The sequence below is a fragment of the Gobius niger genome, assembly GCF_951799975.1.
Source record: "Gobius niger genome assembly, chromosome: 17".
In the NCBI taxonomy this organism is placed as follows: Eukaryota; Metazoa; Chordata; class Actinopteri; order Gobiiformes; family Gobiidae; genus Gobius; species Gobius niger.
The window spans coordinates 13,917,484-13,939,348 of NC_136868.1; the positions used below are offsets into that span (position 1 = coordinate 13,917,484).

The 21,865-nt window shown below is 39.7% G+C and overlaps 3 protein-coding genes across 4 annotated transcripts; 2 read left to right on the top strand and 1 right to left on the bottom strand.

Moving 5' to 3' along the window:
- The first annotated feature begins 34 nt into the window (after positions 1 to 34).
- On the top strand, positions 35 to 1,562 carry itpa (inosine triphosphatase (nucleoside triphosphate pyrophosphatase)). Its single transcript, XM_079574794.1, has 8 exons — positions 35 to 231; positions 392 to 449; positions 518 to 582; positions 658 to 731; positions 826 to 857; positions 933 to 1,045; positions 1,120 to 1,196; positions 1,374 to 1,562. The coding sequence occupies exons 1-8, from the start codon at positions 169 to 171 to the stop codon at positions 1,504 to 1,506; spliced, it is 615 nt and encodes a 204-aa protein (XP_079430920.1). The 5' UTR covers positions 35 to 168; the 3' UTR covers positions 1,507 to 1,562.
- Positions 1,563 to 3,689: 2,127 nt separating this feature from the next.
- On the bottom strand, positions 3,690 to 4,374 carry rangrf (RAN guanine nucleotide release factor). Its single transcript, XM_079575057.1, has one exon. It carries the CDS (start codon positions 4,340 to 4,342, stop codon positions 3,764 to 3,766), a length of 579 nt encoding a protein of 192 aa, XP_079431183.1. The 5' UTR covers positions 4,343 to 4,374; the 3' UTR covers positions 3,690 to 3,763.
- A 525-nt stretch (positions 4,375 to 4,899) lies between these two features.
- On the top strand, positions 4,900 to 16,885 carry vamp4 (vesicle-associated membrane protein 4). Of its 2 annotated transcripts, XM_079575274.1 has the most exons (9): positions 4,900 to 5,070; positions 5,605 to 5,734; positions 6,113 to 6,214; positions 8,828 to 8,874; positions 10,259 to 10,309; positions 11,214 to 11,314; positions 16,041 to 16,120; positions 16,239 to 16,290; positions 16,356 to 16,885. In XM_079575274.1, exons 2-9 carry the CDS (start codon positions 5,732 to 5,734, stop codon positions 16,379 to 16,381), a joined length of 462 nt encoding a protein of 153 aa, XP_079431400.1. In that variant the 5' UTR covers positions 4,900 to 5,070; positions 5,605 to 5,731; the 3' UTR covers positions 16,382 to 16,885. The 2 variants fall into 2 exon arrangements, with proteins under 2 accessions (XP_079431400.1, XP_079431401.1); XM_079575275.1 differs by lacking the exon at positions 5,605 to 5,734.
- Positions 16,886 to 21,865: the final 4,980 nt, after the last annotated feature.

Here is a 21,865-nt window from a genome sequence, read left to right on the forward strand (position 1 = left end):
CTTGGTTAATAATCTGTAAATTGCGCTAATTTATAGTTTCATTTACATTATATTAGGCTTAGAGTCGTTATTCGTTGTCACTAATTTCTCAAATTCTTCAGAAGCGTGCACGAGAGAGAAGTTTTGGTCCGTTGCCTTAAGTCTTCCGGGTGAGCTTCAAGTTTCATCATGGCCGTGCCTGCAGGAAGGTCTGTGGTCTTCGTGACTGGAAATGCCAAGAAACTCGAGGAGGTAGCTTTGAAATCTATTATCTAACACCACACGTTTATAGCATTCAGATATAATGTTAAAACAATGCATGGTTTCATTCAAAAGGATGTTGTTTTGGTGACAAGGCAATTAAAATCCTACCGTCAGTTTTACTATTTGTTTTTCCTTTTTTGCTGTTCAGGTTATTCAGATCCTCGGAAATAAGTTTCCTTACAAATTAATCTCAAAGAAGATTGATTGTAAGTCTAATAATAAAATCATCATCAGTAAGTGTTTACTCTATTTTAACTCATTTCTGTCACACTAGTACCTGAATATCAAGGAGAACCAGATGAAATTTCTATTCAGAAGTGTAAGGAAGCAGCGAGCCAGGTATACTAATTGTGCTGTAACTGATGTAAAATGCCATGTGTACTATAACCTTTTACTATAAGTTTTTGTTCTTAGATTGATGGACCTGTAATAGTAGAGGACACCTGCCTGTGCTTTCGAGCTCTGGGGGGACTGCCTGGCCCTTACATGTTGGTACCATTCACACTTTATGCACGACTTAGCTTTAGATGATTTAAAGATAATGAAATTGTTGGTACTATGTACTTCTTCTCCGTCTTGTAGAAAATGGTTTCTGGATAAGCTAAAGCCAGAGGGTAAATCACTGTCGTCCAAACATTGACATAGATAACCAAACTGCAATACTAATGTTGTGCTATGTTTCATTTTAGGCTTGTACACACTTCTGGCAGGATTTGAGGATAAGTCTGCGTGGGCTCTGTGCACATTTGCTTTCTGTGCTGGAAAAGACGAGGAAGTGATGCTCTTCAGAGGAATCACAGAGGTGTCTAATATTCTTTGGAATATTTCTCCAATGAGTTATTGTTCTCTCCACTAATGTTATGTCCTCTAATAAAGGGCCACATTGTGGAACCCAGAGGTCCTAGAGATTTTGGATGGGATCCTTGTTTCAAGCCCGAGGGATATGACAAAACGTGAGCGTTCTTTTCCCCTCTTTGATATTCTCTTCATAACCACAAGAGGTCACCATACTGTAAGCCAGACTACCAATTGTTGCGCTGTTCATTCATTGGCATTTCTTTTGTAAAAGGAGTATGCTTCAGGATTGTATTTCATAAATAATGCAGTTAATTGATTGTCTTTATTTGCAGATATGCTGAACTGCCCAAAGAAGTCAAGAATTCAATTTCCCACCGCTACAGGGCACTGGCTGCCATGTCAGACCACTTTGCACAAGTAAACAGTACTGCTCCATTGTGTAAAAAGAAAAAAGATGATGTTTAATTTTCATATTTTGATAAAAGTATTGTGGTGCTTAAATACATTGACTGTGCAGCCTTTTTTTTATGGCCCAAATGTTATTTTTTTACCCTTATGTTACGTTTTCAAATGTTGCACTTAGGAAAAATGTACAAATTGTTTTAATGCCCATGGGTGCATTTCTTGGACCCATCTTTTAAAGATTTGGCTCGTTATATTTGACAAAGATAGAATGGAAAAAGACCATAAAATTAAAAAGGTACTGATGAGAGCAGCAGATGACCTGTGGCTTGGATGCAGGGTTCAGGATCTGGCAGCAGAAGAGAGGCTGCTGTCCAAAGAGAGTGGGGGAAGTTTGGGAAGGGGGATGTTCTGCACTACACACCAGTGACAACAGGGAAGTGTGGGTAATAAATGACCCGGGAGCTGGAAGTCTCCAAGCAGGAACTATGCATACACCTGTGACAGATGGTTCCCAGATGGACTGAAGATGTTGCATCTGACTGACACCAGAATGTTTGAGAATTCACCCAAACCACAGAAAGAACAGTCATCAGCATTTAGCCAAGCCTTACATACAAAATCCTTTATCTACTATAAGGACTTATTGTTATAAACAGAATTCTCTAGTGTTACGCAATACTACTACTACTATGACGGCATATGGGCAACATTTGCTGCCACTAGTACTATTGGCATTAATACATACTTAATAATTAGTGTCTCCAGTTCTATCCCATTTGACTTACAAGATCCTTACACATCACAGGTAATTGCTGTCGGTCTCTTTATGATTCAGAACATTTACAAAGTCATCTGTTTTGGTTGTGAAGCATTCAGGAAATTGTGAGGTGAATGAGGACGGGGAAACTTGTATTTAATATCTTTGTGTCATTATTTATCTCTACTTCAAAGATATTTACCAAAAGATACTTGTGTGCAACTCAACAGGACACCAGTGGTCAGATTGATCGCAAATTGCAATGAAGCCATTTGGTTGTTTTTCTTTTTACCTCCGAGTCTTAGAGTCAACAAAGTTACCGTCAGTATTTAGCACAGGGCTTCCGTTCCCTTGACTTCCCCCGTGATCTGCTAATCTTTTTCAGATGTTTGAAGATCTGAAGGCATAAGGCAAATACAGGTGAAATTGGTTTTAAAATACATGTACTTGTTTTATGGCTGAGAAATATTTTTGTTATCAGCAATCATTTTCCTGTCAGTTTCTAATTTCGTGCCGTTGGCCATTGTGGAACTGCAACTACTTTGTGGAATAAACCATATTATGCATAGATTTTTAAGTAACTAACCAACAGATTTGTAAATGAAAAGACCATTTTATTACTTAAAAGGTAAAAATAAGATGATTATATAACGAGGTAAGAGGAAGTCATGCTGTTGTGAGGAGGATGTTCCACGCAAAATAGTTACATGCCTCCACCAAGTCACAAACAGGAAAAGATGCCTAACTTTATGAGACCCTAATCCAGTGTGATTGCAGCACAAGATGAAGTTTAATGTGGCTTAAGAGTAGACTACTTCCTCTAATTTGCTATAGAGGACTTACCTATGATCCAAGTATTATTTTTACAGACTGGAAAATCTGGACAAAACACCATTTATAGCATGTACTTTGAGTTAATCATCCATTTAATTATTTTTAACTTCAAAGTAACAGGCATGAGGGTCATTTTCCGTCTTATAAAGCTGTCTTTTTTAGAAAAACCTTGAGTTATGCTTAACGCTTACAGACATCGCCTTTAGCCTTTAAATGAAGCTGCAGATATTTTCCAGATCAGAATAATAAGCCTTTTTTTTTTTTTTAACCACAAGTCGTTTAATCGGCTGACCAGCAGAGCTGACAGACATGCCACACACCTATTCAAGACAGCAATTTCCATTTTAAAAACACCTCCCTTTCGGAAAATGTTTACATTGTAAACGACTTTAAGTCAATTGAAAACATTGTTTCTTATATTAATTATTTTATAATATAATAATATGATTTATTGTATTATACTATTCATTATTTATAAAATCTACTAAAGGAGGGTTTCAGATGTGACACTTGTGGGGGCCTTGGACGTACATCAGAGGAACCCAGAAATCATTTGATTAACTTGATATACAGTATTTGCTATATCAATTCATTTATTTTTTTTGCACAGTCAACAATAGTCTTGGTAAAAAAAAGAATTTGGCCAAAATTAGCCAACAAAAAGTGTGCTGACCAGAATACTGATGCAATAATGAATGTGATATGATGATCATCACTGTTGGTATTTTATCCAAAGAGTCCAGGGTCATGAAGAGATAGAGACTGTAGTACCCTCTGAAAGTCCAGTACAGTCCATGGCTCTCTGTGGGTCTCTGCTGAACTGGCACTGCTGCTGTCTGGGCTTATACTCTGCGGGTCATTGAATGTCACCAGAATATCTGTGGCGAACTGTGGCAGGCGGAAGAGGCCAAGGTGAATGGTTACTGTGTTCCTCGCGTCTTCATTGAACTTAGACACAGTTTGAGTCCCTGTTAGGAACCAACCAGAGCTGCATTGGGACAAGGAAAGCTCAGATTTGGAAAGAGGGATCACATTTGTCACTTGAAAAGCACCTGGCTCCAAAGCTCTGTTACTGCCAGCAATGTCTTCGAAGTGGTACCTCGCAGCGTCCTGGTCTGGCACTTGGGATTGGTACTCCAGAAGCTCCACAATGATGCTCTGGTCCGTGTGTGCGTGAGCGAAAACCTCTTGGTTGTCCGGGATCTCCCTCAGGTTGCTGATATCAGTAGCACTTGGTGGGATGACAGCTGACAGGGCTCCTCCGAAGAGAGGATGAGGCTTAGGGTTGTCTCCCACAGACTGCATGTCCCTCAACGGTTCAGTGCCTGAGAAAGACCATAGACAGACATAAAGGAAGATGTAACGTTAGGCGACAACATAGAAAGTGTGTGTAATGAGACATGGGCTAATTTGATCATTATCCTACAGTAGTACACGGACAGAATTATGGACAATTTGTGGTAGTTATGGATAAACATACACGTAGATTTAGTAGTACAGGTAAATACAATTTAGTCATAATAGAAAAAAATATACTTACTTTGGGTTGTTTTGTTACAGTTACAACTAAACTTAGCAACTCCGGAAGTTTCTTTTCTTCGAGTACGCAGACAGATTTACTTTAATCAAGTTAGCGGAACACCGCCCTCTGCAGGAAAAACAGGACCGCAGCAGTTCAATTGCATATGTCTAAAACGACAATGAAATAAACGTATTCAGAAAATAACAACTACATTCGGAAAATGTAGTGTTTTTAGTGTTTAAATTCAGTCTATGCGCTGTCAAATCTTGTTTTCTCTTTCAAAAGCTGCGCTCCTCTTCTCCTCATCCAGCTGTTGTGAGCATTTCCTGGTCAGCTGATGTATGACGTCACCGGAGGAGGCAACGCAGGCTACATCCAGGATGACAACCGTTCCTCGTCGACCCAACGAATATTAAAATGCATTTCCCAGCATTTGATGTAATCTAAAACAGTACATAAAACGGATACCGATCCTTCTCGGTAAGGGTCCACTTGCCTTGAGAAACGACAGGTAAAGCCACGTTAGCATTTGTGCTAACTACTGTCAGTGGATTTAGCATGTTTTTTGTTAGCTTATCAGCCTGGGTCAGATTTATGTTAAGCTACCTTATAAAAAACCGGATTTTGCCTGTTGTTATTACATTTGATGAAATGTGATTGTTGTTGCAGAAATCAATTAATTGATTGGCAAACAAGTGTTGTAGTACTGTGTAAGCAAGTGATAATACTTAGATATAGATCAAACACAAATTTGCCTACTTCCATAAGATTACAGAAAATAAATGTGTTGTAAAAAAAATGTTTAGATTGAAGGATACAATCTAAGCAGTGGAAACATGTATAAAAAAAAAACACGTTCATAAAACTGACTTAGAATGTGACTTACTGTTTACTTTGTTCTTACTGTTTTCTAATATCTTCAATCTGTTAAATTGAGTCAATATTTTTGACACTTTTAAATATTAACATTTTTCAGATCCTATTTCTTTTCTAATTTATCAGACTTGCTTTGTCTTTCTGTCTATTTCCTCATTTCACCCTGCAGTTAAAGAAGTACCCAATTCCTTGCTTAGTTTTCTTCCTGACATCTGCTGGCCCCTGAAAGGCCTTTTCAACAGCAGTGCCATTACAGGACGCTCAACTAGCTTCTGGCTCAGACTGAACTGGAATCAATGGTATTAATCCTTTTGTTTGAGCTACAGAAATGCATGAACATTTCTTATTTCTAATTCATTAACTAATTTCCCTATGGGCATGTTGTAATGGCTCCTTGTTTGAAATGTGTTCATGATTAGATCATAAAGACTGATTGGTTTTGTGCACCCATTCAGTCAACTGTAAAACAAACAGAGTGGTTCAGATTTGGTGTCTGTGAAAAGCTCTTTGTTTTGTGCTTCCTGGCCTGGTTGTGCTTAAATCCTAATTATCCTCTTCCACCATCTCCAATTTTGGAGAAATGTCAAGCAGCAAACTAACGGCCTGCAAAATGTTTACCCAGAATTGTCCCATTAATCCTCCCTGGCTTCAATTTTCTATTTTTTTCATTGTCACAGAGGGAGCCAGAACGGGAGGAGCAACTTGATGAAAACATGCCCCCCAAATTTAAACGACATCTGAATGACGATGAAGTCACAGGATCGATTCGTAGTGAAAGGGTAAGGGCCTTTACACATAGATCTGTGCGTTGGAGGATGATCCTCTCCTTCATAAAGACAGTTTATGGTGTGTTAGAGTCTGTATCTTCTGTCGCCACCACACAAGAATTGTGTGCTGCATGCTCCATTCACTAACTATCACACTTGAAACAACTATTCCTGTATGTATCCAATATCCGGCTGCAGTTGGCCTACCTGTGTACAGATGTTCTCCCTCTTTGGCAAACAGATGTAATCATTTTTTTTTTTTTTAAGAGTGGAGCAATGCCTTTTCTCCATTTAAATAATTTGATGAAAAAGCATTGCTCCATTCAAAGGGATTTATTTGATAATGACTTTGGGCAGTCGCAAAACTGGATAAATGAAAAGGGTTGCTTTTGAAATTATGGTTTATACAGCTATACAATTATACAGTTATTAAGCCAGAAAATCCTATTGAGTTTCAAAATCTGTTTTACAAGAGAGACAGACCTGGGCAAGGTAGCAGCTTCACAATAATTGAGGTAACCATTATTAGGTTGGATGATATGCTTTAATTATTGTTGCAACTGTTGCCTCAATCGCCACTCTTTTATATATGTTTTATATTTGTCTAGTGTCCACCGACACAAGAAATTCCCGTTTCATGGGGTTGTGAGACCTATGTTAATGCAATCATATCTTTTGACAAATGTTTTATGCACGCTAGGAGGCAAATGACTTGCAGTTGCATTGTCAGGAGATTTATTAAAGAGAAGAGACTGTTGATAAACGTAGCAGCGTGGAAAAGTGTTTGCGGCTGCAAGAGTAAATAACAGATTCTTTTGCGTAAACATCCCTCGCTGTGGCCAGCCTCCTCCTCTTCAGTCCCCCACTAATCCTACATTCATTTACTTGAACCATGTGTTTCCATTGTGGGCTCCTGATTGCTGTTTTTGAATTGGCATCAAAGCTTAGCTCACGGGGAGACTTGCATAACAACCTGCACCTTCCATGCCTCCACTTTGGCTTGTCCTTTCATAATGGCTAACAGCTTTTCCCCCTGTGATAGTTATGGGGGAGATGGACAGGATGAGGAGAGAGTTACTACCACTTTATATCACAAAGCCTTTATCATCATGTGGCTGCCAGTCGCTCTGCAGCTGTGGAGATGACATTTACAAGAGAACAGTGGACGGCCATGTGCAGCTGCTTACCTGCAAATTCAGTTCTTTATCATCAGACACAGCCAACCTCTAGTTTTAAATACGTAGGTTATCTTCAAATAGTGCACATTTCAACAACAAAGACTATTTCCAGAGTGTCGCACATATTGATATGCATTACACCCAGTGTTAAACGATTCTTGTCTAGTTTTAGTCGACAAACATGTTATGTAAATTCATTTAGTCAACTTTACATTTACATTATTGTTTTGAAACATTAATAATATTGTACTGTTTATGGAGCGTCTCCCACATTGACAAAGCACAGTTCCTCTGGCAGTAAATTTCCCGTCAGATCTAAGCTTGTAGAGCCTAGTTGGTACTTGGATGGGAGACCGTTAGCGAACACCAGGAAGCCTGGGGTGAATGTAGTGAGTGAGTGATTGGTGGTCAGAGGAACATGATATGAGACTCTTTCAAACTGTCATAGTTTTCCTCTTTATTAACTTTTTAAAATTTAGTTTTAGTCTAATTTTAGTCGACAAAATATTACTTTGACTAAAATTATGATGAAACACTTCCGTCAACAAAATTAACACTGATTACAATTTAACAACAAGATGAAATGTTCCACAGATTGTAATTTAAGTTAAGTATAAAGAAAAACGATAAAACAATTGAACATCAAACAAACAGACAATAGAAATAGAAAAATTACATAAAAAGCCTTGTCAGTTTTGTTTTGTTTCGCTGGCATCTTTTTCAAGCCGTTGGTTGCTCTCGTGATGGAGCAAATATAACTTCAGCACCTCAGTGTGGCTGTAACTACAATTGAAAGTACACGTTTGTTTCACCACGGCATCACTGTTTAGTCAACTTTAACACATGGCTTAAGCAAGCACTACGCGTTATAATTTGATATTGTGTATAAGGACAATTACAGATCATGAAATTCACACTAACAACTGTGTGGCTTCTTCATTATCCATCTAATCTCTTGGAGGTCATGTTTAATATCTCTCAGCAGCATTTGTGAGCAGGGAAATAGTTTTGGCCTTTAAACAGTACAAAACATTGGCACAGAGACTTGTTTGTTAACCAAAACACGGCTGACTCCAAGCACACAATCTCCTCTGTGATTTCTGTTAAACCTTTTACACGTTCTGGTTAAACCATTCTCTGACCAAAGCGAGGACAAACAAGGTGAGAGTAGCCTGAAGCGTCACCGGAGACGTTTTAGGGCTTTCCAGGCATTTATTGGCATCATAAATGTGTTAAACTGTGCGGAGCTATTTGTGTTTACAGCAAATTTGTCACTGCGGCGTTCCGTCTGCTCGGGTATTCTTGTTCAGTGTCCCATTTTATGGCCCCCATGAGCCCAGTGAAGTGGCTGCTCTGACAGTTTTGTGATTGCCTGTCAGTAATGTCAGCCGATCCTGATGGAAAGCTGGCCTTGTTTTTAAAACTCAACTCCTCAATGTTTCAACAGAGGAACCTGCTGGAGGAGGACTCGGATGAGGAGGAAGACTTCTTTTTGTAAGTGACCTGGTGTTCTGTTCTTCACAGACTCTTCACACAGTTTTGACTTAACATAATCACTTGTTTTATTATCAGCCTCACCCAACACTATTAGAACTTTACTTGCAGCTTGAACTCTTGACCACTTAAACCCCCATAAGAATCATTTGTTACTTCTCTGACCCGAAACTTTCACAGTTTTGCTCTGTTTTGAAGATGCTCTGATTAAATTTTATTTCATTAAATAAAAAATAATTGAAAAATAATGACATGCAAGTTCATCAATTTAAAGCAGAACTTAAGTAGTAACTCATGCCCCTAGAGGCCATAAGCGCCACTGCAGGTGTCGTAGCATGTTGCGTTTTTTTAACTCATTATTTGTCCGTGAGAGTAAATACTACGCTGACAGGGATATTGTACATCCAATTACACAATGGAGATAATTATTTTCACTCAAACTTAGCTGTAAATACTGTTTAAAATTGTGGTTTTCTGGCCAGAGACACCAGGGGGAGATGAAAGACCCCCCAAATAAACACTTGTATTACACCCAGAGGGACTACGGAAAGGATTTAGCAAGTTACTTAGTTCTTCTTTAAGGCTGTACAAGATATCACAGAAAATATGGTATCGCGACATTAGGTAATGCAATATCCGTCTAAAATAAAAACACAACATTTTGTAATATCACTAAAGTCTTCATCTGACCGAGATCGACAAATTTTTTCGCACACTCATAATGTGTAAAAGTTCAGTTTCAGTTAAACATTTCCTGATTTTGTTGAATTTTAATGTTTGTTTGTTTTTTCTGAGACGTGTTGAAATGGTTTGGTAAAATATCGCAAGAATATGGCACTGCCGTATCGCATATTGCAAGTTACAGCCCTAATCAAAGTTACAAAGATTATAATCTAAAATACATTCTTCAGTTTTGGCTGAAGTTGTACACCATTTTGCTTTTGAATATCCAATTTTTCAAGTTATTTTGTAAAGTGCTTCTCACAAAAAGGAGAATAGGCAATATTAAATAGCACTGAATGATAAACCCTAATGTGGTACTGTGGCTAAAAGTAAAGGTACTACTGATACACAAAACATAAATTCTCTTTTGGTGCCTTGTTTGTAAAAATGGTTTGGGATGATAATTAAGTGTGAACCATTTCTCAACCAGAAAAAACACCTTAAATGCATTACTACTGCGTAAATGAAATGATCTCTCATCAACTTGAATCTAAAATTGAACCACTGGGCTAGTAATTCCCACCCACTCACTCAAAGCTTTTCCCTCTGTCTGCCATAACACCAAAGCCTTGTTTATACACAAGACTCCTCACCGCATGCACGTTCTGTCAAATGTGCACCGACGGCTGTCCATTGACTTTTCTTGCCTCTTTTTTTCCAGGAGAGGCCCGAGCGCTCCCAGATTCGGCGCTCAAAATGACAAGCTCAAAAAGTGAGTCCAGACGCATTCCTCATCCACATAAAAGCTGGAGGGGCACGGCTCTGTTTTGGCGTTGCTATTATGTAATTGTAGCGTGCCATGTTTACCAAAAGCTGCAGGTTGTGTAATACGCTAATGCACGGGTCATTTTGAAACGTTCTCAGGAAATCCCGAAACCCTCTGCGTGTTTTTTCCATATTAAACCAAAGCCAGCGCCGGTCAGGGAACAGAGGTGGTCATTGTTGAAGTGCACTGCTGTTCCCATGCTGCGAGAAGTGCCGATTTTATTATTGTTTTTGTGAGCGCGTGCGACTTTTCATGCCAGGAGCAAAGGTCAAGAGCGTATGGGTCCAGACTGAATAACACTTAACCGTCTTCTGTTTATCAGGAATAAAACTGTACAATTATTTGATTAGCTAGTTCCACTACTCAACAAATTATGTCAATTTGTCTGGGGCCTGCCTACTTTTAAAATGACAGAAGATTTTAATATTAATCTGTGATCAAATGTATTTTCTTGTGTTACAGTTAATATTATTTGGTACCTTAGATCTACATTGTAAACGTGACATTTGAGAAAGAAAAACAGACCATGTGCGCTGTTGTGTGTCCGAAGATATAAATTGTAACTCATTTGTAGTAGTCACAGAGTACATTTCTTCTAATCTCTGTCATATTTATTTTGCTGTTTGCTTATTTAAACTTTCATAGCAATGATGTGAAATTTCAAGGCTTCGTTCTTGTCTGAAAAGATAAAAATCACGTTGCTGGAAAATCCGACCGTAACGTTTCTCCTCCGTGTCTCTTCATTCTTTGGCAAAATACGGGATCATAATGTAATCTGAGGTGGATTTTACTGGACCGACCTGGGCAGGGGGCCGTCTGGGATTTATGATTATGACTTTGGTGTCCGCAGTGTGCAGTCTCAAGTCGATGAAGTCATCGACGTGATGCAAGAGAACATCTCCAAGGTCATTGAGAGGGGTGAGCGGCTGGACGACCTACAGGACAAATCAGGTGGGTTGCTTCAGGCAGAAAACACACGTGTTCTTTTCTTTGTATCAACATGAGGGAAATAAATAGCAGACCACGCTACAAGTGCTGCATTTGTGAAAGAAACACATGGTACGCACATTGGGTAGGTTTACATTTGTGGTCTGGGAAAAGTTTTAGTGCCCCGAGTGGTTACAAGTTGGTTGATAGAGTGGTCAGTCATCTTAATTGTATTTCCATCGTGTACAAAACAACTGTCTGGTCCTTATTGATTTGCATTTAGTTCAAGGGATTTCATCAAATGTTATGGTATGGTTTTTACTCAGACAGGGATAGGGCACAATTTAACAATGACCAAATGGAAAGATGCATTGTACCAGGTTTCTATCCCAAATGCTAACTTCCACCTGTCGTCCCTGGGCAGGTTGATGTAAAAGAACAAAAACTGATTTTAAATGTAGCTGAGTATGTGACCATGGATTTATACATTTTAACATCATCATCATTATACTCACTACTGCCACCTCAGGTCATACTTGTAACTGCACCTTCTATATTAAGCTTGTGCATGACGGCAATTCGGACCGAAGTAACACGTGACAGTGCAGGATTTTAGAGGCAGTTGTGGTGAACAGGTCTGGGCTCATTCTACACATTAGGACATTGTTGGAACATGTAGGGGGAGGAAAATACATAGTTTTATCATTTTTAAACTCTATTTTTAAACATTGTTAGCATTTAGCCTCTCCCAGCATATTCCTATAGCTCCAAACTGGGCTGAAGTTAGAAGTGAACAAGCTTTTCCATGTTTTCCCTATTTAAATACAGTTGCGTGAAAAGTTACACAATCCAAGTATAGTTACACAAAATTAAACAGCACTTCGACGTCCACGCAGTAAAGTCAAAGTGCTCCTAAGGTATTATTACGGCTTACAATATAGTGGACATGTTTAATTTTGTGTAACTATACATGGACCGTGTAACTTTTCACGTAGCTGTATTTAAATAGGGAACGTGGAAGAGCTTGGTCGTTTCACCCCAGTTTGGAGCTATAGGAATATGCTGAGAGAGGCTAAATGCTAGCAACGTCTTTGGTCTATTTGCGTGACTTGGTGCACACACAAAGACCAGACAGGTACGCATCAACTCGTCTAAGCTAAGGTCAGAACATATCTCGGTGTGTAAAAACGGTGGCCTATTCCTTTAAATGTCGTACCTACCCACCTTTAGACCCTGTGGAAATGATGTCAATTTGTCTGGGGCCTGCCTACTTTTAAAATGACAGAAGATTTTAATATTTCCGAGTGTGTCCCAGACTGAAATGTTAATCATCCTGAGCATATGCAGTGAACTTTATTTTGAATGCATAGTTTGCAACACTCATCGTGATTGCAATCAGAAAAATTACAGTTACGTCACAAAGATAAGGAAGAGGACCTTTATTTAATTATTTATTTCATTTCTTATACGGAAGTAAGTAAGTAGCCTTTACACAGACAAAAAGCCACAAAGTGCTTCACAACACAGTTAAAAAAATCAGAAATTACACACAATAAATGAGTCTTAAGTTTGCTTTTAAAGGTGTCAACAGAGTCAATTGAGCGCAAAAAGGTCGGAAGATCATTCTAAAGCTGGTGAGTAACAGCCTGGAAGGATCGGTCACTTCCGAAAACAATGCACAATGCATGGAACCTCCTGCAGATTATGATCCACAGACCTCAGAGCCCGTGCAGGGGTATAAGGCTGGATCAGATCACTGATGTAAGAGGGAGCCTAACCATGCAAGGCTGTGAAAGCCAGAACACTGGCTTTTTCCTGGTTCAGACATGAAAACAACTATTACAACAGTGTAAACGTGAAGACACAAAAGCTTGAATGAGCTCCAAATCTTTCTGAGAGACCATATTCCTAATTTTAGAAATTTTACTTAGTTGAAAGAAGCCGTTCCTCGTCAGTTGCTTACCGTGCTGCACTAATGACAGGTTTCTGTCATAGATAACTCACAAGTTTCTGAGACTTGGCTTAGCAGACTGGCCTAAGTCACCCAAGTACTGTTTTATCACTGGCATCAGGGGCAATCCAAACCAATGTTTCTGTTTTGTCTGCATTGAGCTGCAGAGAGTTATCGCTTAGCCATTGTGTTATTTCTACGAGGCACTGGGGCAAGGAGTTTGGCTTCCGGATCTCAGGCGGCTTAAAGGAGCAGTAAAGCTGGATATCATCAGCAAGTAGGTGGAAAGAAACATCACTGAACCTTTGGATGATCTTTCTCAAGGGGATCAAATACAAGAATAAAACAGGACCCAAAATGGAATCTTGAGGCACCCCTCTCAACAAATCCGAAGACTCAGACCTTAAAGCTATGCCCAGATAAATATGAGGAGAACCACTGTAGATCGGACCCTGACAGTCCTACTTGAGCCCTCAATCTTCTCCGCATCCAAGAGAACTAGAACAGTGAAATTTGATACCATTTTTTACAGATGAAACCTGTTTGGCATTTTCTGAGCAGAGGTCATCATTCTGCTTGGCTTGCATAGAAGACCCCCCAACTAACACGACTGTACCTCAGAGCTTTCTGTATTCTGTGTGTAACAGGAGCATGTATTTCTCACGGGACGACCAAGCATTTAAACAGCAGTGTCCACCGGCAAAGGGGCGCATGCATGTAAATACACCAGTGTCCTCTAAAGGTGTTAATGCTAAGGCCAGGTTTAATGCTTTAGCAGGTGCTTGTCTAAAGCCTTTCGACGGCTTTCTGACTTTTAAGCACGTTGCCCTTTTTGTGCCCCTGCTACAGATGCTTAAAACGTGCTTAAACTTCAGACACCATAAAGCGCCCTATAGCCTTTGTCTTAAAGGTGGGATACCTCTTGATTTTCTTACATAATGTCTTAATGTTTCTTGTCCCTCCAAAGTTTATATTTGACATCTGGTGTGCGTAAACGTGCGTGTCACATGTCCATACGTTTTGAAAACTTCTCTTTCATGTGCGCGCGTAAAGCTGTGATTGACGCGAGCAGTCGAGCCAGTGACCTGTTAAATTCCTCACGATTAACAAGCATCTTTTCATAAGGCCCTGAGCCCCCTCGCTTTGTGGCCGCTTTAAGGTGTTAAGTGGACACATAGGTGTGGAAATAGCCACAGAAAGGCAAACACATTTTATTGCACTGCTTTAATTGTATGTTCTGTAAAGAAAAAGAAAGTCTGCCAGATTGAAGATTTAAATGTTATTGGGATACAGTATTACATTTCTTACCATAGAGATCAGGACTGAGTCAAAACGGCATCAAATTCTCATTGACTGTAATGTTGAATTAATGGAGAGTTTACAACTTTAAATACTTTGCGTTCACCTTGACCCAGTTGTTCCTCTGCTGTTTTATTTACATTTTTGGTAATGTTTTGATTTTGACTAATGTCACTCCATGTTGCAGAAAAAAGGAAATTGGCCGTGTCAGCTTTTATTGCAATAACAATAATCCTGCAACACTTTGTGCAGCCATAAACGCACCTTACTTCTCGCTATGTAAACAACACCCCAACAACAGTGTCCAAGAAACAGTCGGGAGTGTGGGCGAGCTGTTTGGAAATGGATACAGCGTCATAAAAGAAGTGGAAGTTTTTAGAAATGTACTTTATTCTTTGTTCTTCAGTTTGGCAGCACAAGCGTCTGGTCATTCTCCACCAGGAAGAGTGATCTCACCCGCAGACTGCTCAGGCTTACATAACGCCGCACATAATAACAACAGCACATGAGCAGCGCCGCGCCAAGGAGCACCAGGCAAAAACACCAGACCAGAGGCAACTGACGGACTATTCATAGGCCCAATAATCATTGTTAATGGATACTCATAAACATAATCTCTCCTCTGCTTTACGTGTGAGCAGCTGTACGCATCACGCTGTTTACAATATGGTTTTTACTTGCAATCACGGTTGACGCAATATTTAATATATCAAGAAGACATCTTACACAGATTTACACATTTTTTGTCAAGGCAGCCTAAAGGCATTGTAAAAGTGTGCAAAAGTGTATTTTTAGTCATGGTTTTCCTAGTTATTTCCCTTGTTTTGACACAATTAGCTGCTTCCATTTTTTTTGCTAATTTTATCCATTTCAAATATACTACAGTGAAATGGTTGCAATATTCAAGACAGTTATAAAATATTGCTATTTTTTTGTCTTGCGCAGCCCTGCTTGCAATGCATTGTTACATATTATATAGTGTAGTATTTTATTATAAAAACTTACATTCTTGGGGTACATTTGAACTTTAGCAATAGAATTGGAAACTCCGGTATGCTCACCAGCAACTTCAATATTCAACTTTTCAACATTGATGCAAAAGGTGGAATGATTTGGGCAAAGTGTTTGAATGGAAAAGAAGGCCTAAGTAGACTCACTTGTTTGCACGATGGCTGTGAAGTTGATGCTGCTGTACAAATGTGGGGAGATCTCTGCCAGCTTCAATGTTGTGAGTTGAAATCCCAGCACAAACCATTTGCTGAATCTATCGCCACTTTGATTTTAAACTGCCCTGTCCAAGAAGATGGACCAAAACGCCTTTAAAAAATGTGCTTGTAACAAATAACCATTATGTTACAGCTGATCTGTATGAAGTCCTGCCAATGACAGCAGCCCCCTGACATCATGTTATTATAAATCGCCACAATATTTTACACTCTTGCTGTGCTTGTTTGCTAACACTGCTCCGTCTCCTCTGTGTGACCCCTGCTGACGATCCAGAGAGCCTTTCAGACAATGCATCTGCCTTCAGTAGCCGAGCCAAACAGCTGCACCGGAGGATGTGGTGGAGAGACACGAAGGTAATCTCTCTCTGTCTGTCCAAGCGCCTGATTCCTAAACCAGTCATTCAATTCAATACGAAACGACATTTTTAATTTAGCTCAAAGATCTCATCACTTGTGTCCTTTCCTTCCACAGATGAAACTGATTATCGCTTTGGTAGTGATTGGTCTGCTGTTAATTATCATCAGTGAGTATCCAAAACACCGCTTTCTCCTCAGACATTTTTGAAACTTAATGTTATTTTCTTTGCAGTTCCAGTGATCCTGCGATATCGCTAGCGTCCCCTTCTCCTCCTCACACGAGTCATTCGAGAGGGCGCCAGCGAGCCACCTGCCCTGAACGGGGGATTACCTGAACCTTTTCTGAATACAGATCTTACTTTTGACATTTTGAGAGGAATGCTCTGTGGGATCCGCACTAAGGTTTTTGTTTAGTTTAATATTCAGTTACAGACGGGATGGGACAAACGGAGATTGGGGCGATAAAGCAGACCTCTTGTCAAAATGAAGGGGGATTTCATTCCATACACGTGTTGGGACCTGATCGCTTTGTTGATGTTCAAATCTTGTTAGTCCTACATTGTGCAACACCACGTGCAGCAAAAAAAGTCTAGACGCTAGTGTGTAAAATGATAGAATGTAATTATTTCCAAGTCTCACGTAAATCGACACAAAGATACAATAGACGATTGAACATCACAACATAGTGCTGCTCAATATTGAAAGATACGTCCTACTTTTACTCAATGTAATCACAGCTATGCCTCAGCACAGCACAGGCCAAAGCATAACCCACTGTTGTATGTTAATGTTATGAATGGAAACGCATCACGCACCCGTTAGCTCACTCTCACATACTCCTCATGCACCAGCATAAACAGAAACTTGAGTCAAGGCAGATGAAGAGTCTTTGTCTTGCCCAAGGACACAACAACTGTGCATACTGGCCGGAGCTGCATTCGTGAGATTTGGAAATAAAAACATTTCTGTTTATCATCAAATTATACAGAGCGCTCCAGCTGTTTGAACGCTGTGTAAAATCTACAAACATAAGTCCAAACACTGTCCGATCATTTGATGAGCCTCTGTGAACCTGCTGCAGCCTCATACCTGCCGGCTATTTCCTGACTTATAATGTGAAAGGGAATTTTTGTCAACAGAGGCACATTTCCCAACACAGCATCCAGACATCTATGTGTGTTTTTGTAAAGATGTATCATTCAGGCAACAAAAGAAGAGTAATAGAGTAATTAGGTAACTTTTAACTTTTTTTTCTTTTGCTTCAGGTTGAATTGTACAAGAGGGTTTGTAACTCTCTGAATGTTTTCAGCTGTTTTTACTGCTTACTTACTTTAGGCTCTTGGACCACTACGGAGTCCTCGACAACTTATATGAAACTGTATTTTTCATGCTGCATTTGGCTACGTTTGGGTGTCTCTTCTGCTGTTTAGTTTGCTGCGGTGTTGTCTCAAGGCCCCAATTCTGAATTCAGTGTATGATACATACTGTAAAACCTCTGGCATTTTATTATTTTAATGTAATTTATTTCAGCTGTAAATATGGATTCTGTATTATATTCAGGCATTGCATTGAAAGACCTAATACTGAACCTTTTTTTTTTTTTTTTGGCTCAGAATTAAACTCATTTTAAAGGGCTCTGGTGTGATCTCTGGCCTCTGACTTGAGGGACAGAATAGACGCTTGGACGCAGACAAGAAAGGGTAAGTGGCATATGGAAAAAAATAATGAAATCGAAGCACACTCGCTATGCCACCGGTGCCTGCGTTAGATGTTGCCTTCAGGTCCCTTCGAAATCCTCGTATCTCACATTACTAGGACGTTTTAATAGTCTTTTATTGGCACCGGCGAAGTCTCAAGGTAGCACTTAACTTGAAGGGACTGGAGTCTATGAAGTATATTGTTCTGACAGACCACTCCTGTTGTCCCCATAAGGCTGTAAATTTAAGATTACACTGACAAGCCTTTGCCTGGAGCATTGGAGGTCCTATATTTACCTGATCTATAGCAGATACTTGGGGTTGCAGGGGGTGCTGCCTTGATCCTGGCTTTGAAGATTAAACAATTTTGGGACCGGGTTGGTCGGTACAAGAATCTGTCTTATCACCTTTGATGAAAACGTTGATAAAGACTGTAAAAGCCAGCATTGCCATTGGGACGAGTTAAATTCCTGGAGCAAATAAAGGTAGTAAAGCAGTTGTTTGATGAGCGGTCGTAAAATGTTGCAGCTGTTTCCAGATCTTAACTGACAGCGTGCCCAGACCCCACTGTGACCAAGACCCTGTCCATCAACACCAGGTAAACCCATCACGATTACATTAGATATTTGTATCGTACAGTGTATGCTGGGAATAGGGCCAAATATTGTTATATTTAACCTCTTAAACCGAGCACATTTTGTCCAGTTTGGCTTTATCCAAATCTAAGCTTAAAAACAAATAAAATAGTGACAAAAATGATGATAAAAACACAACAAAAAAAAGCAATGAAAAAGCAACAAAAATCAACAAAAAAGTGACAAAAGAGCAACAAAAATGTGCTGGAAAAGCAACAAAAAAGTGACAAAAACGCGGTAAAAAAGCAACATAAAAGTTGATGATCACGTTTGCAAATCTTTCTTTCAAATGAGGCATTACAGAGTTGCTCTCCAGTTGAGAAGTGTTTAGATTTGGGTAAAAGCTGACACTCGGTTGCACTCGGTTCAGGTGAAGGGTTAGAGGTTATAAACAAAATGGGTTTCTTTTTTCCCCCCCTTTACCATTGAGGTATAAGGATATTCGATTTGGATATGGATATATTAAAATGCTCAGAATAGAATAATTGCAGAAAATGTGACAGAAAACCATCCGTAGTTCTGTGCATTGGGCATTTTTTTTTATATATATATTGATCCTTGAAACTATCTAATCTAACCTAACTAAGCTAAACTGGACCAAACTAAATTATGATCTAAACCAGAAAAACATAAATTATGTCCTGTTCAATTTCAAAACTATAAGCCAGATAACCTTTCTTTTGTATTAAGTCTGTTATCCATCAAGCATGATCTGGAGACACACCACTTTGTCCTTGAATGATGACAGACCACTTCTTTCCTAGATATAGTTTAAATTCCAGATTAAAAAAGCACTCCGGGTTGACACCATACTTTCACACCTCACGGAAACTTTTTCACAGATCGGAGCACGAGCTACTTGAACACTTACTTCTTTTTTGGCAGAGGATAATGTTTTGTTCCTGACGCATGTTTTCATGTTACTGACCTTACCATTCCTGAAATATTCATGACCAAAATAAGACACTCCCCATTTCACACCTCATTTGAATCCTTTCACATGTTTTCTTTTTCTGGCGGTAAACCTTGTTTTGCTCTTTACAGTCGCATGATTTCAGATGACTAATCATTCCTGAAATTTTCATGACCAAATAAAAAGTATAAGTATAATTTTTAAAGCCCCGTGGGTTAACGGCATAGTTTCACACCTCATTAAATTCTTTGCCCAGGTCTGCGTATTAGCCATTTTTACCGTTACATCTTTCCCTTTTTGGCAGCAAACATTGTTTTGGTCCTGACAGGGTCCTGCTGCATGACTTCAGATTCCGGACATAGCAGCTGCTATTTGAGTCACATAAAAGCGAATCTAAGCCGAAATAAGAGGAGTGGACAAAGTGGCGGCCAGCACCCGTCCGTCTCCCGCTCACACACGCCACACTGACCAGTGCCCTGTTTGATGGATGTAACTGTGGGAATAGAGAGTACATTTCCAGAAATAGAAGGCAGTCTGGAAGAATAGACTACCTTCAAATGGTTTTCATCATGATGTTTATCTCCTATAACTTCCCCAGGAGCTTAGTTGTTCCTATTCCTACCCGTTTCTGTGTGATTTATGCCCCTTCTTTGCCTCTGGACTGCTAAGTATTATTTATCTCACGTGTCTTGCCATCCTCTGCTCATCCTTCTCTCATCTGTAAGACATTTCCGCCCAAAGGATGTGCCCATACAGCAAATCAAACACATATTTGACAATTCATCCTGTCGAGCCTCACTGTCTTTGTTGTGAAGGGGAGGCACCCCACAAGAAACTCATGTTTTAAGGATTATGTACACTTGTTCGCCCCCTTAGGAGCTGTCAATCAATCAGCGCAGCCCCTTCTGCCCTGTGGCCTTCCTCGGGGTGAAAGACATGGGTCAGGTGGTGATTCAGGGGTGAGAGTAAAGTGATCTAAGAGAGAAGAACCCAAACAAAGCTCACAGGAAGAAAAACGTTATGGATGTTTGGTTTGGAAAGCACACCTCCTCCTCAGAACTTTGCACGTGCTCCTTTGGATATTTCACCCTGTCCCGAAATGGGATATTGCATGATTGCCTAAACAAATCCCAAGAGGTGCAATAATTTAAGCGATGACATTATATCGTAAATCAAAAGAGAAGAGGAGGAGGACCATAGCAAATTCTTTTAGACAACCCCACATCATCACTTTCATTGGCAGGCCAGCACAGAGTTTGAACAAAAGAATAAACATGCTAGTTCTTAAAGCAGGGCTGGCTTGATTAGACAGTGGAATGGGGTGTAGAGTGGGAACAATACAGTAAAATTGTCGGCACAGTGTCCAGAATACAGCATGTGCAGCAGCTTTAACCCCCGTAGTATCTGAGCATGTTATAAAGCATTTTTTTAAGCGTGAAATAACATCAATTCAACCTTCAACTAATACAGAGTTGCATTATCAAATCTGAAAGAAATGCTTATAATGTACGTACTTTCTGTTTCAAAACACACTTAAATTAAGCTCGGTCCCTCTCTGTGTCAGGGTCAGCTTCAGGTATCGCGTCGTCGCTCGCCCTTTGTGACCTCGCGCCCTCATAAAAACTCTCTTTATCATCTGCTTGCGTCATGTTCTGGCCCCCTACCAATATGAAAGTGGACACGAGTCTTCAAGAAGTAATCATATCCGACTACAGCTTGCCGGGCTCCTCGCTGCTTGCATAGCCAAACCAAAGGCCGCAATACTGAGAGATTTTTGTTTTTTTTGTGGAAGTAAGTCACCAATAATAGCATGTACCAATGATGCTGAATCACCCTACTGTCATTAGGGGATATTTTTACCCCATCCATCAGTGTCTGTGCCCAGTGATGTATGATTTAGAGTGTGAATAGTTGAGAAGTAGTTCCTGATGTAGTGCGTGCCCAGTGCATGTAGACTATTTATTTACTTACTTTACTCTTTTTTTTTTGGTGAAATTGATAGTCTGTAAGATTGCAAAATGAGCCTGTTCTTTGTTGACCTGTTTAAAATGATGTGGATAAGGTGCTTATTCTATTCCCATACAAATGAATAGGGAAGCCAGATGAAATACTAAATTTCATGGCATTTACATCTGTGTTTTCTCTGATGTGTAGTGGCCATTGGATGTGTAAATAGCAGAAACTTGACTGATTTAGCATTTAGCTTAGAGGCCAGTTTTATACGGCACATTGTATCTAAAGTAAAATCTTAAAAGGTGTGTGCATTCATTCACAATTTCTAACTCGGCTTTGACCACACCTTTCGATGGTTTGGAATTTGCAATGTTAATGGATTATGCTAACAGCTATAGGAAAAATACATTGAGCAGGCTAAGAAACGCTGAAAAGTTAACCGGACTAGCTGACTTGCTAACATACAATGGACTCGAACTTTGCTTCTCAATTTTATGTCTATTCCCCCAACTCCCCTCTCATCCTGTTTGGACCTGAAAGCCAC

Coding starts and splice junctions, on each gene's coding strand:
- itpa (XM_079574794.1), top strand. CDS start 169: ATGGCCGTGCCTGCAGGAAGGTCTGTGGTCTTCGTGACTGGAAATGCC. Junction 858..932: donor GGATAAGCTAAAGCCAGAGG/GTAAATCACTGT, acceptor GTTTCATTTTAG/GCTTGTACACACTTCTGGCA. Junction 1,197..1,373: donor CCCGAGGGATATGACAAAAC/GTGAGCGTTCTT, acceptor CTTTATTTGCAG/ATATGCTGAACTGCCCAAAG.
- rangrf (XM_079575057.1), bottom strand. CDS start 4,342: ATGCAGTCTGTGGGAGACAACCCTAAGCCTCATCCTCTCTTCGGAGGA.
- vamp4 (XM_079575274.1), top strand. Junction 8,875..10,258: donor GAGGAGGAAGACTTCTTTTT/GTAAGTGACCTG, acceptor CTTTTTTTCCAG/GAGAGGCCCGAGCGCTCCCA. Junction 16,121..16,238: donor TGTGGTGGAGAGACACGAAG/GTAATCTCTCTC, acceptor TTCCTTCCACAG/ATGAAACTGATTATCGCTTT.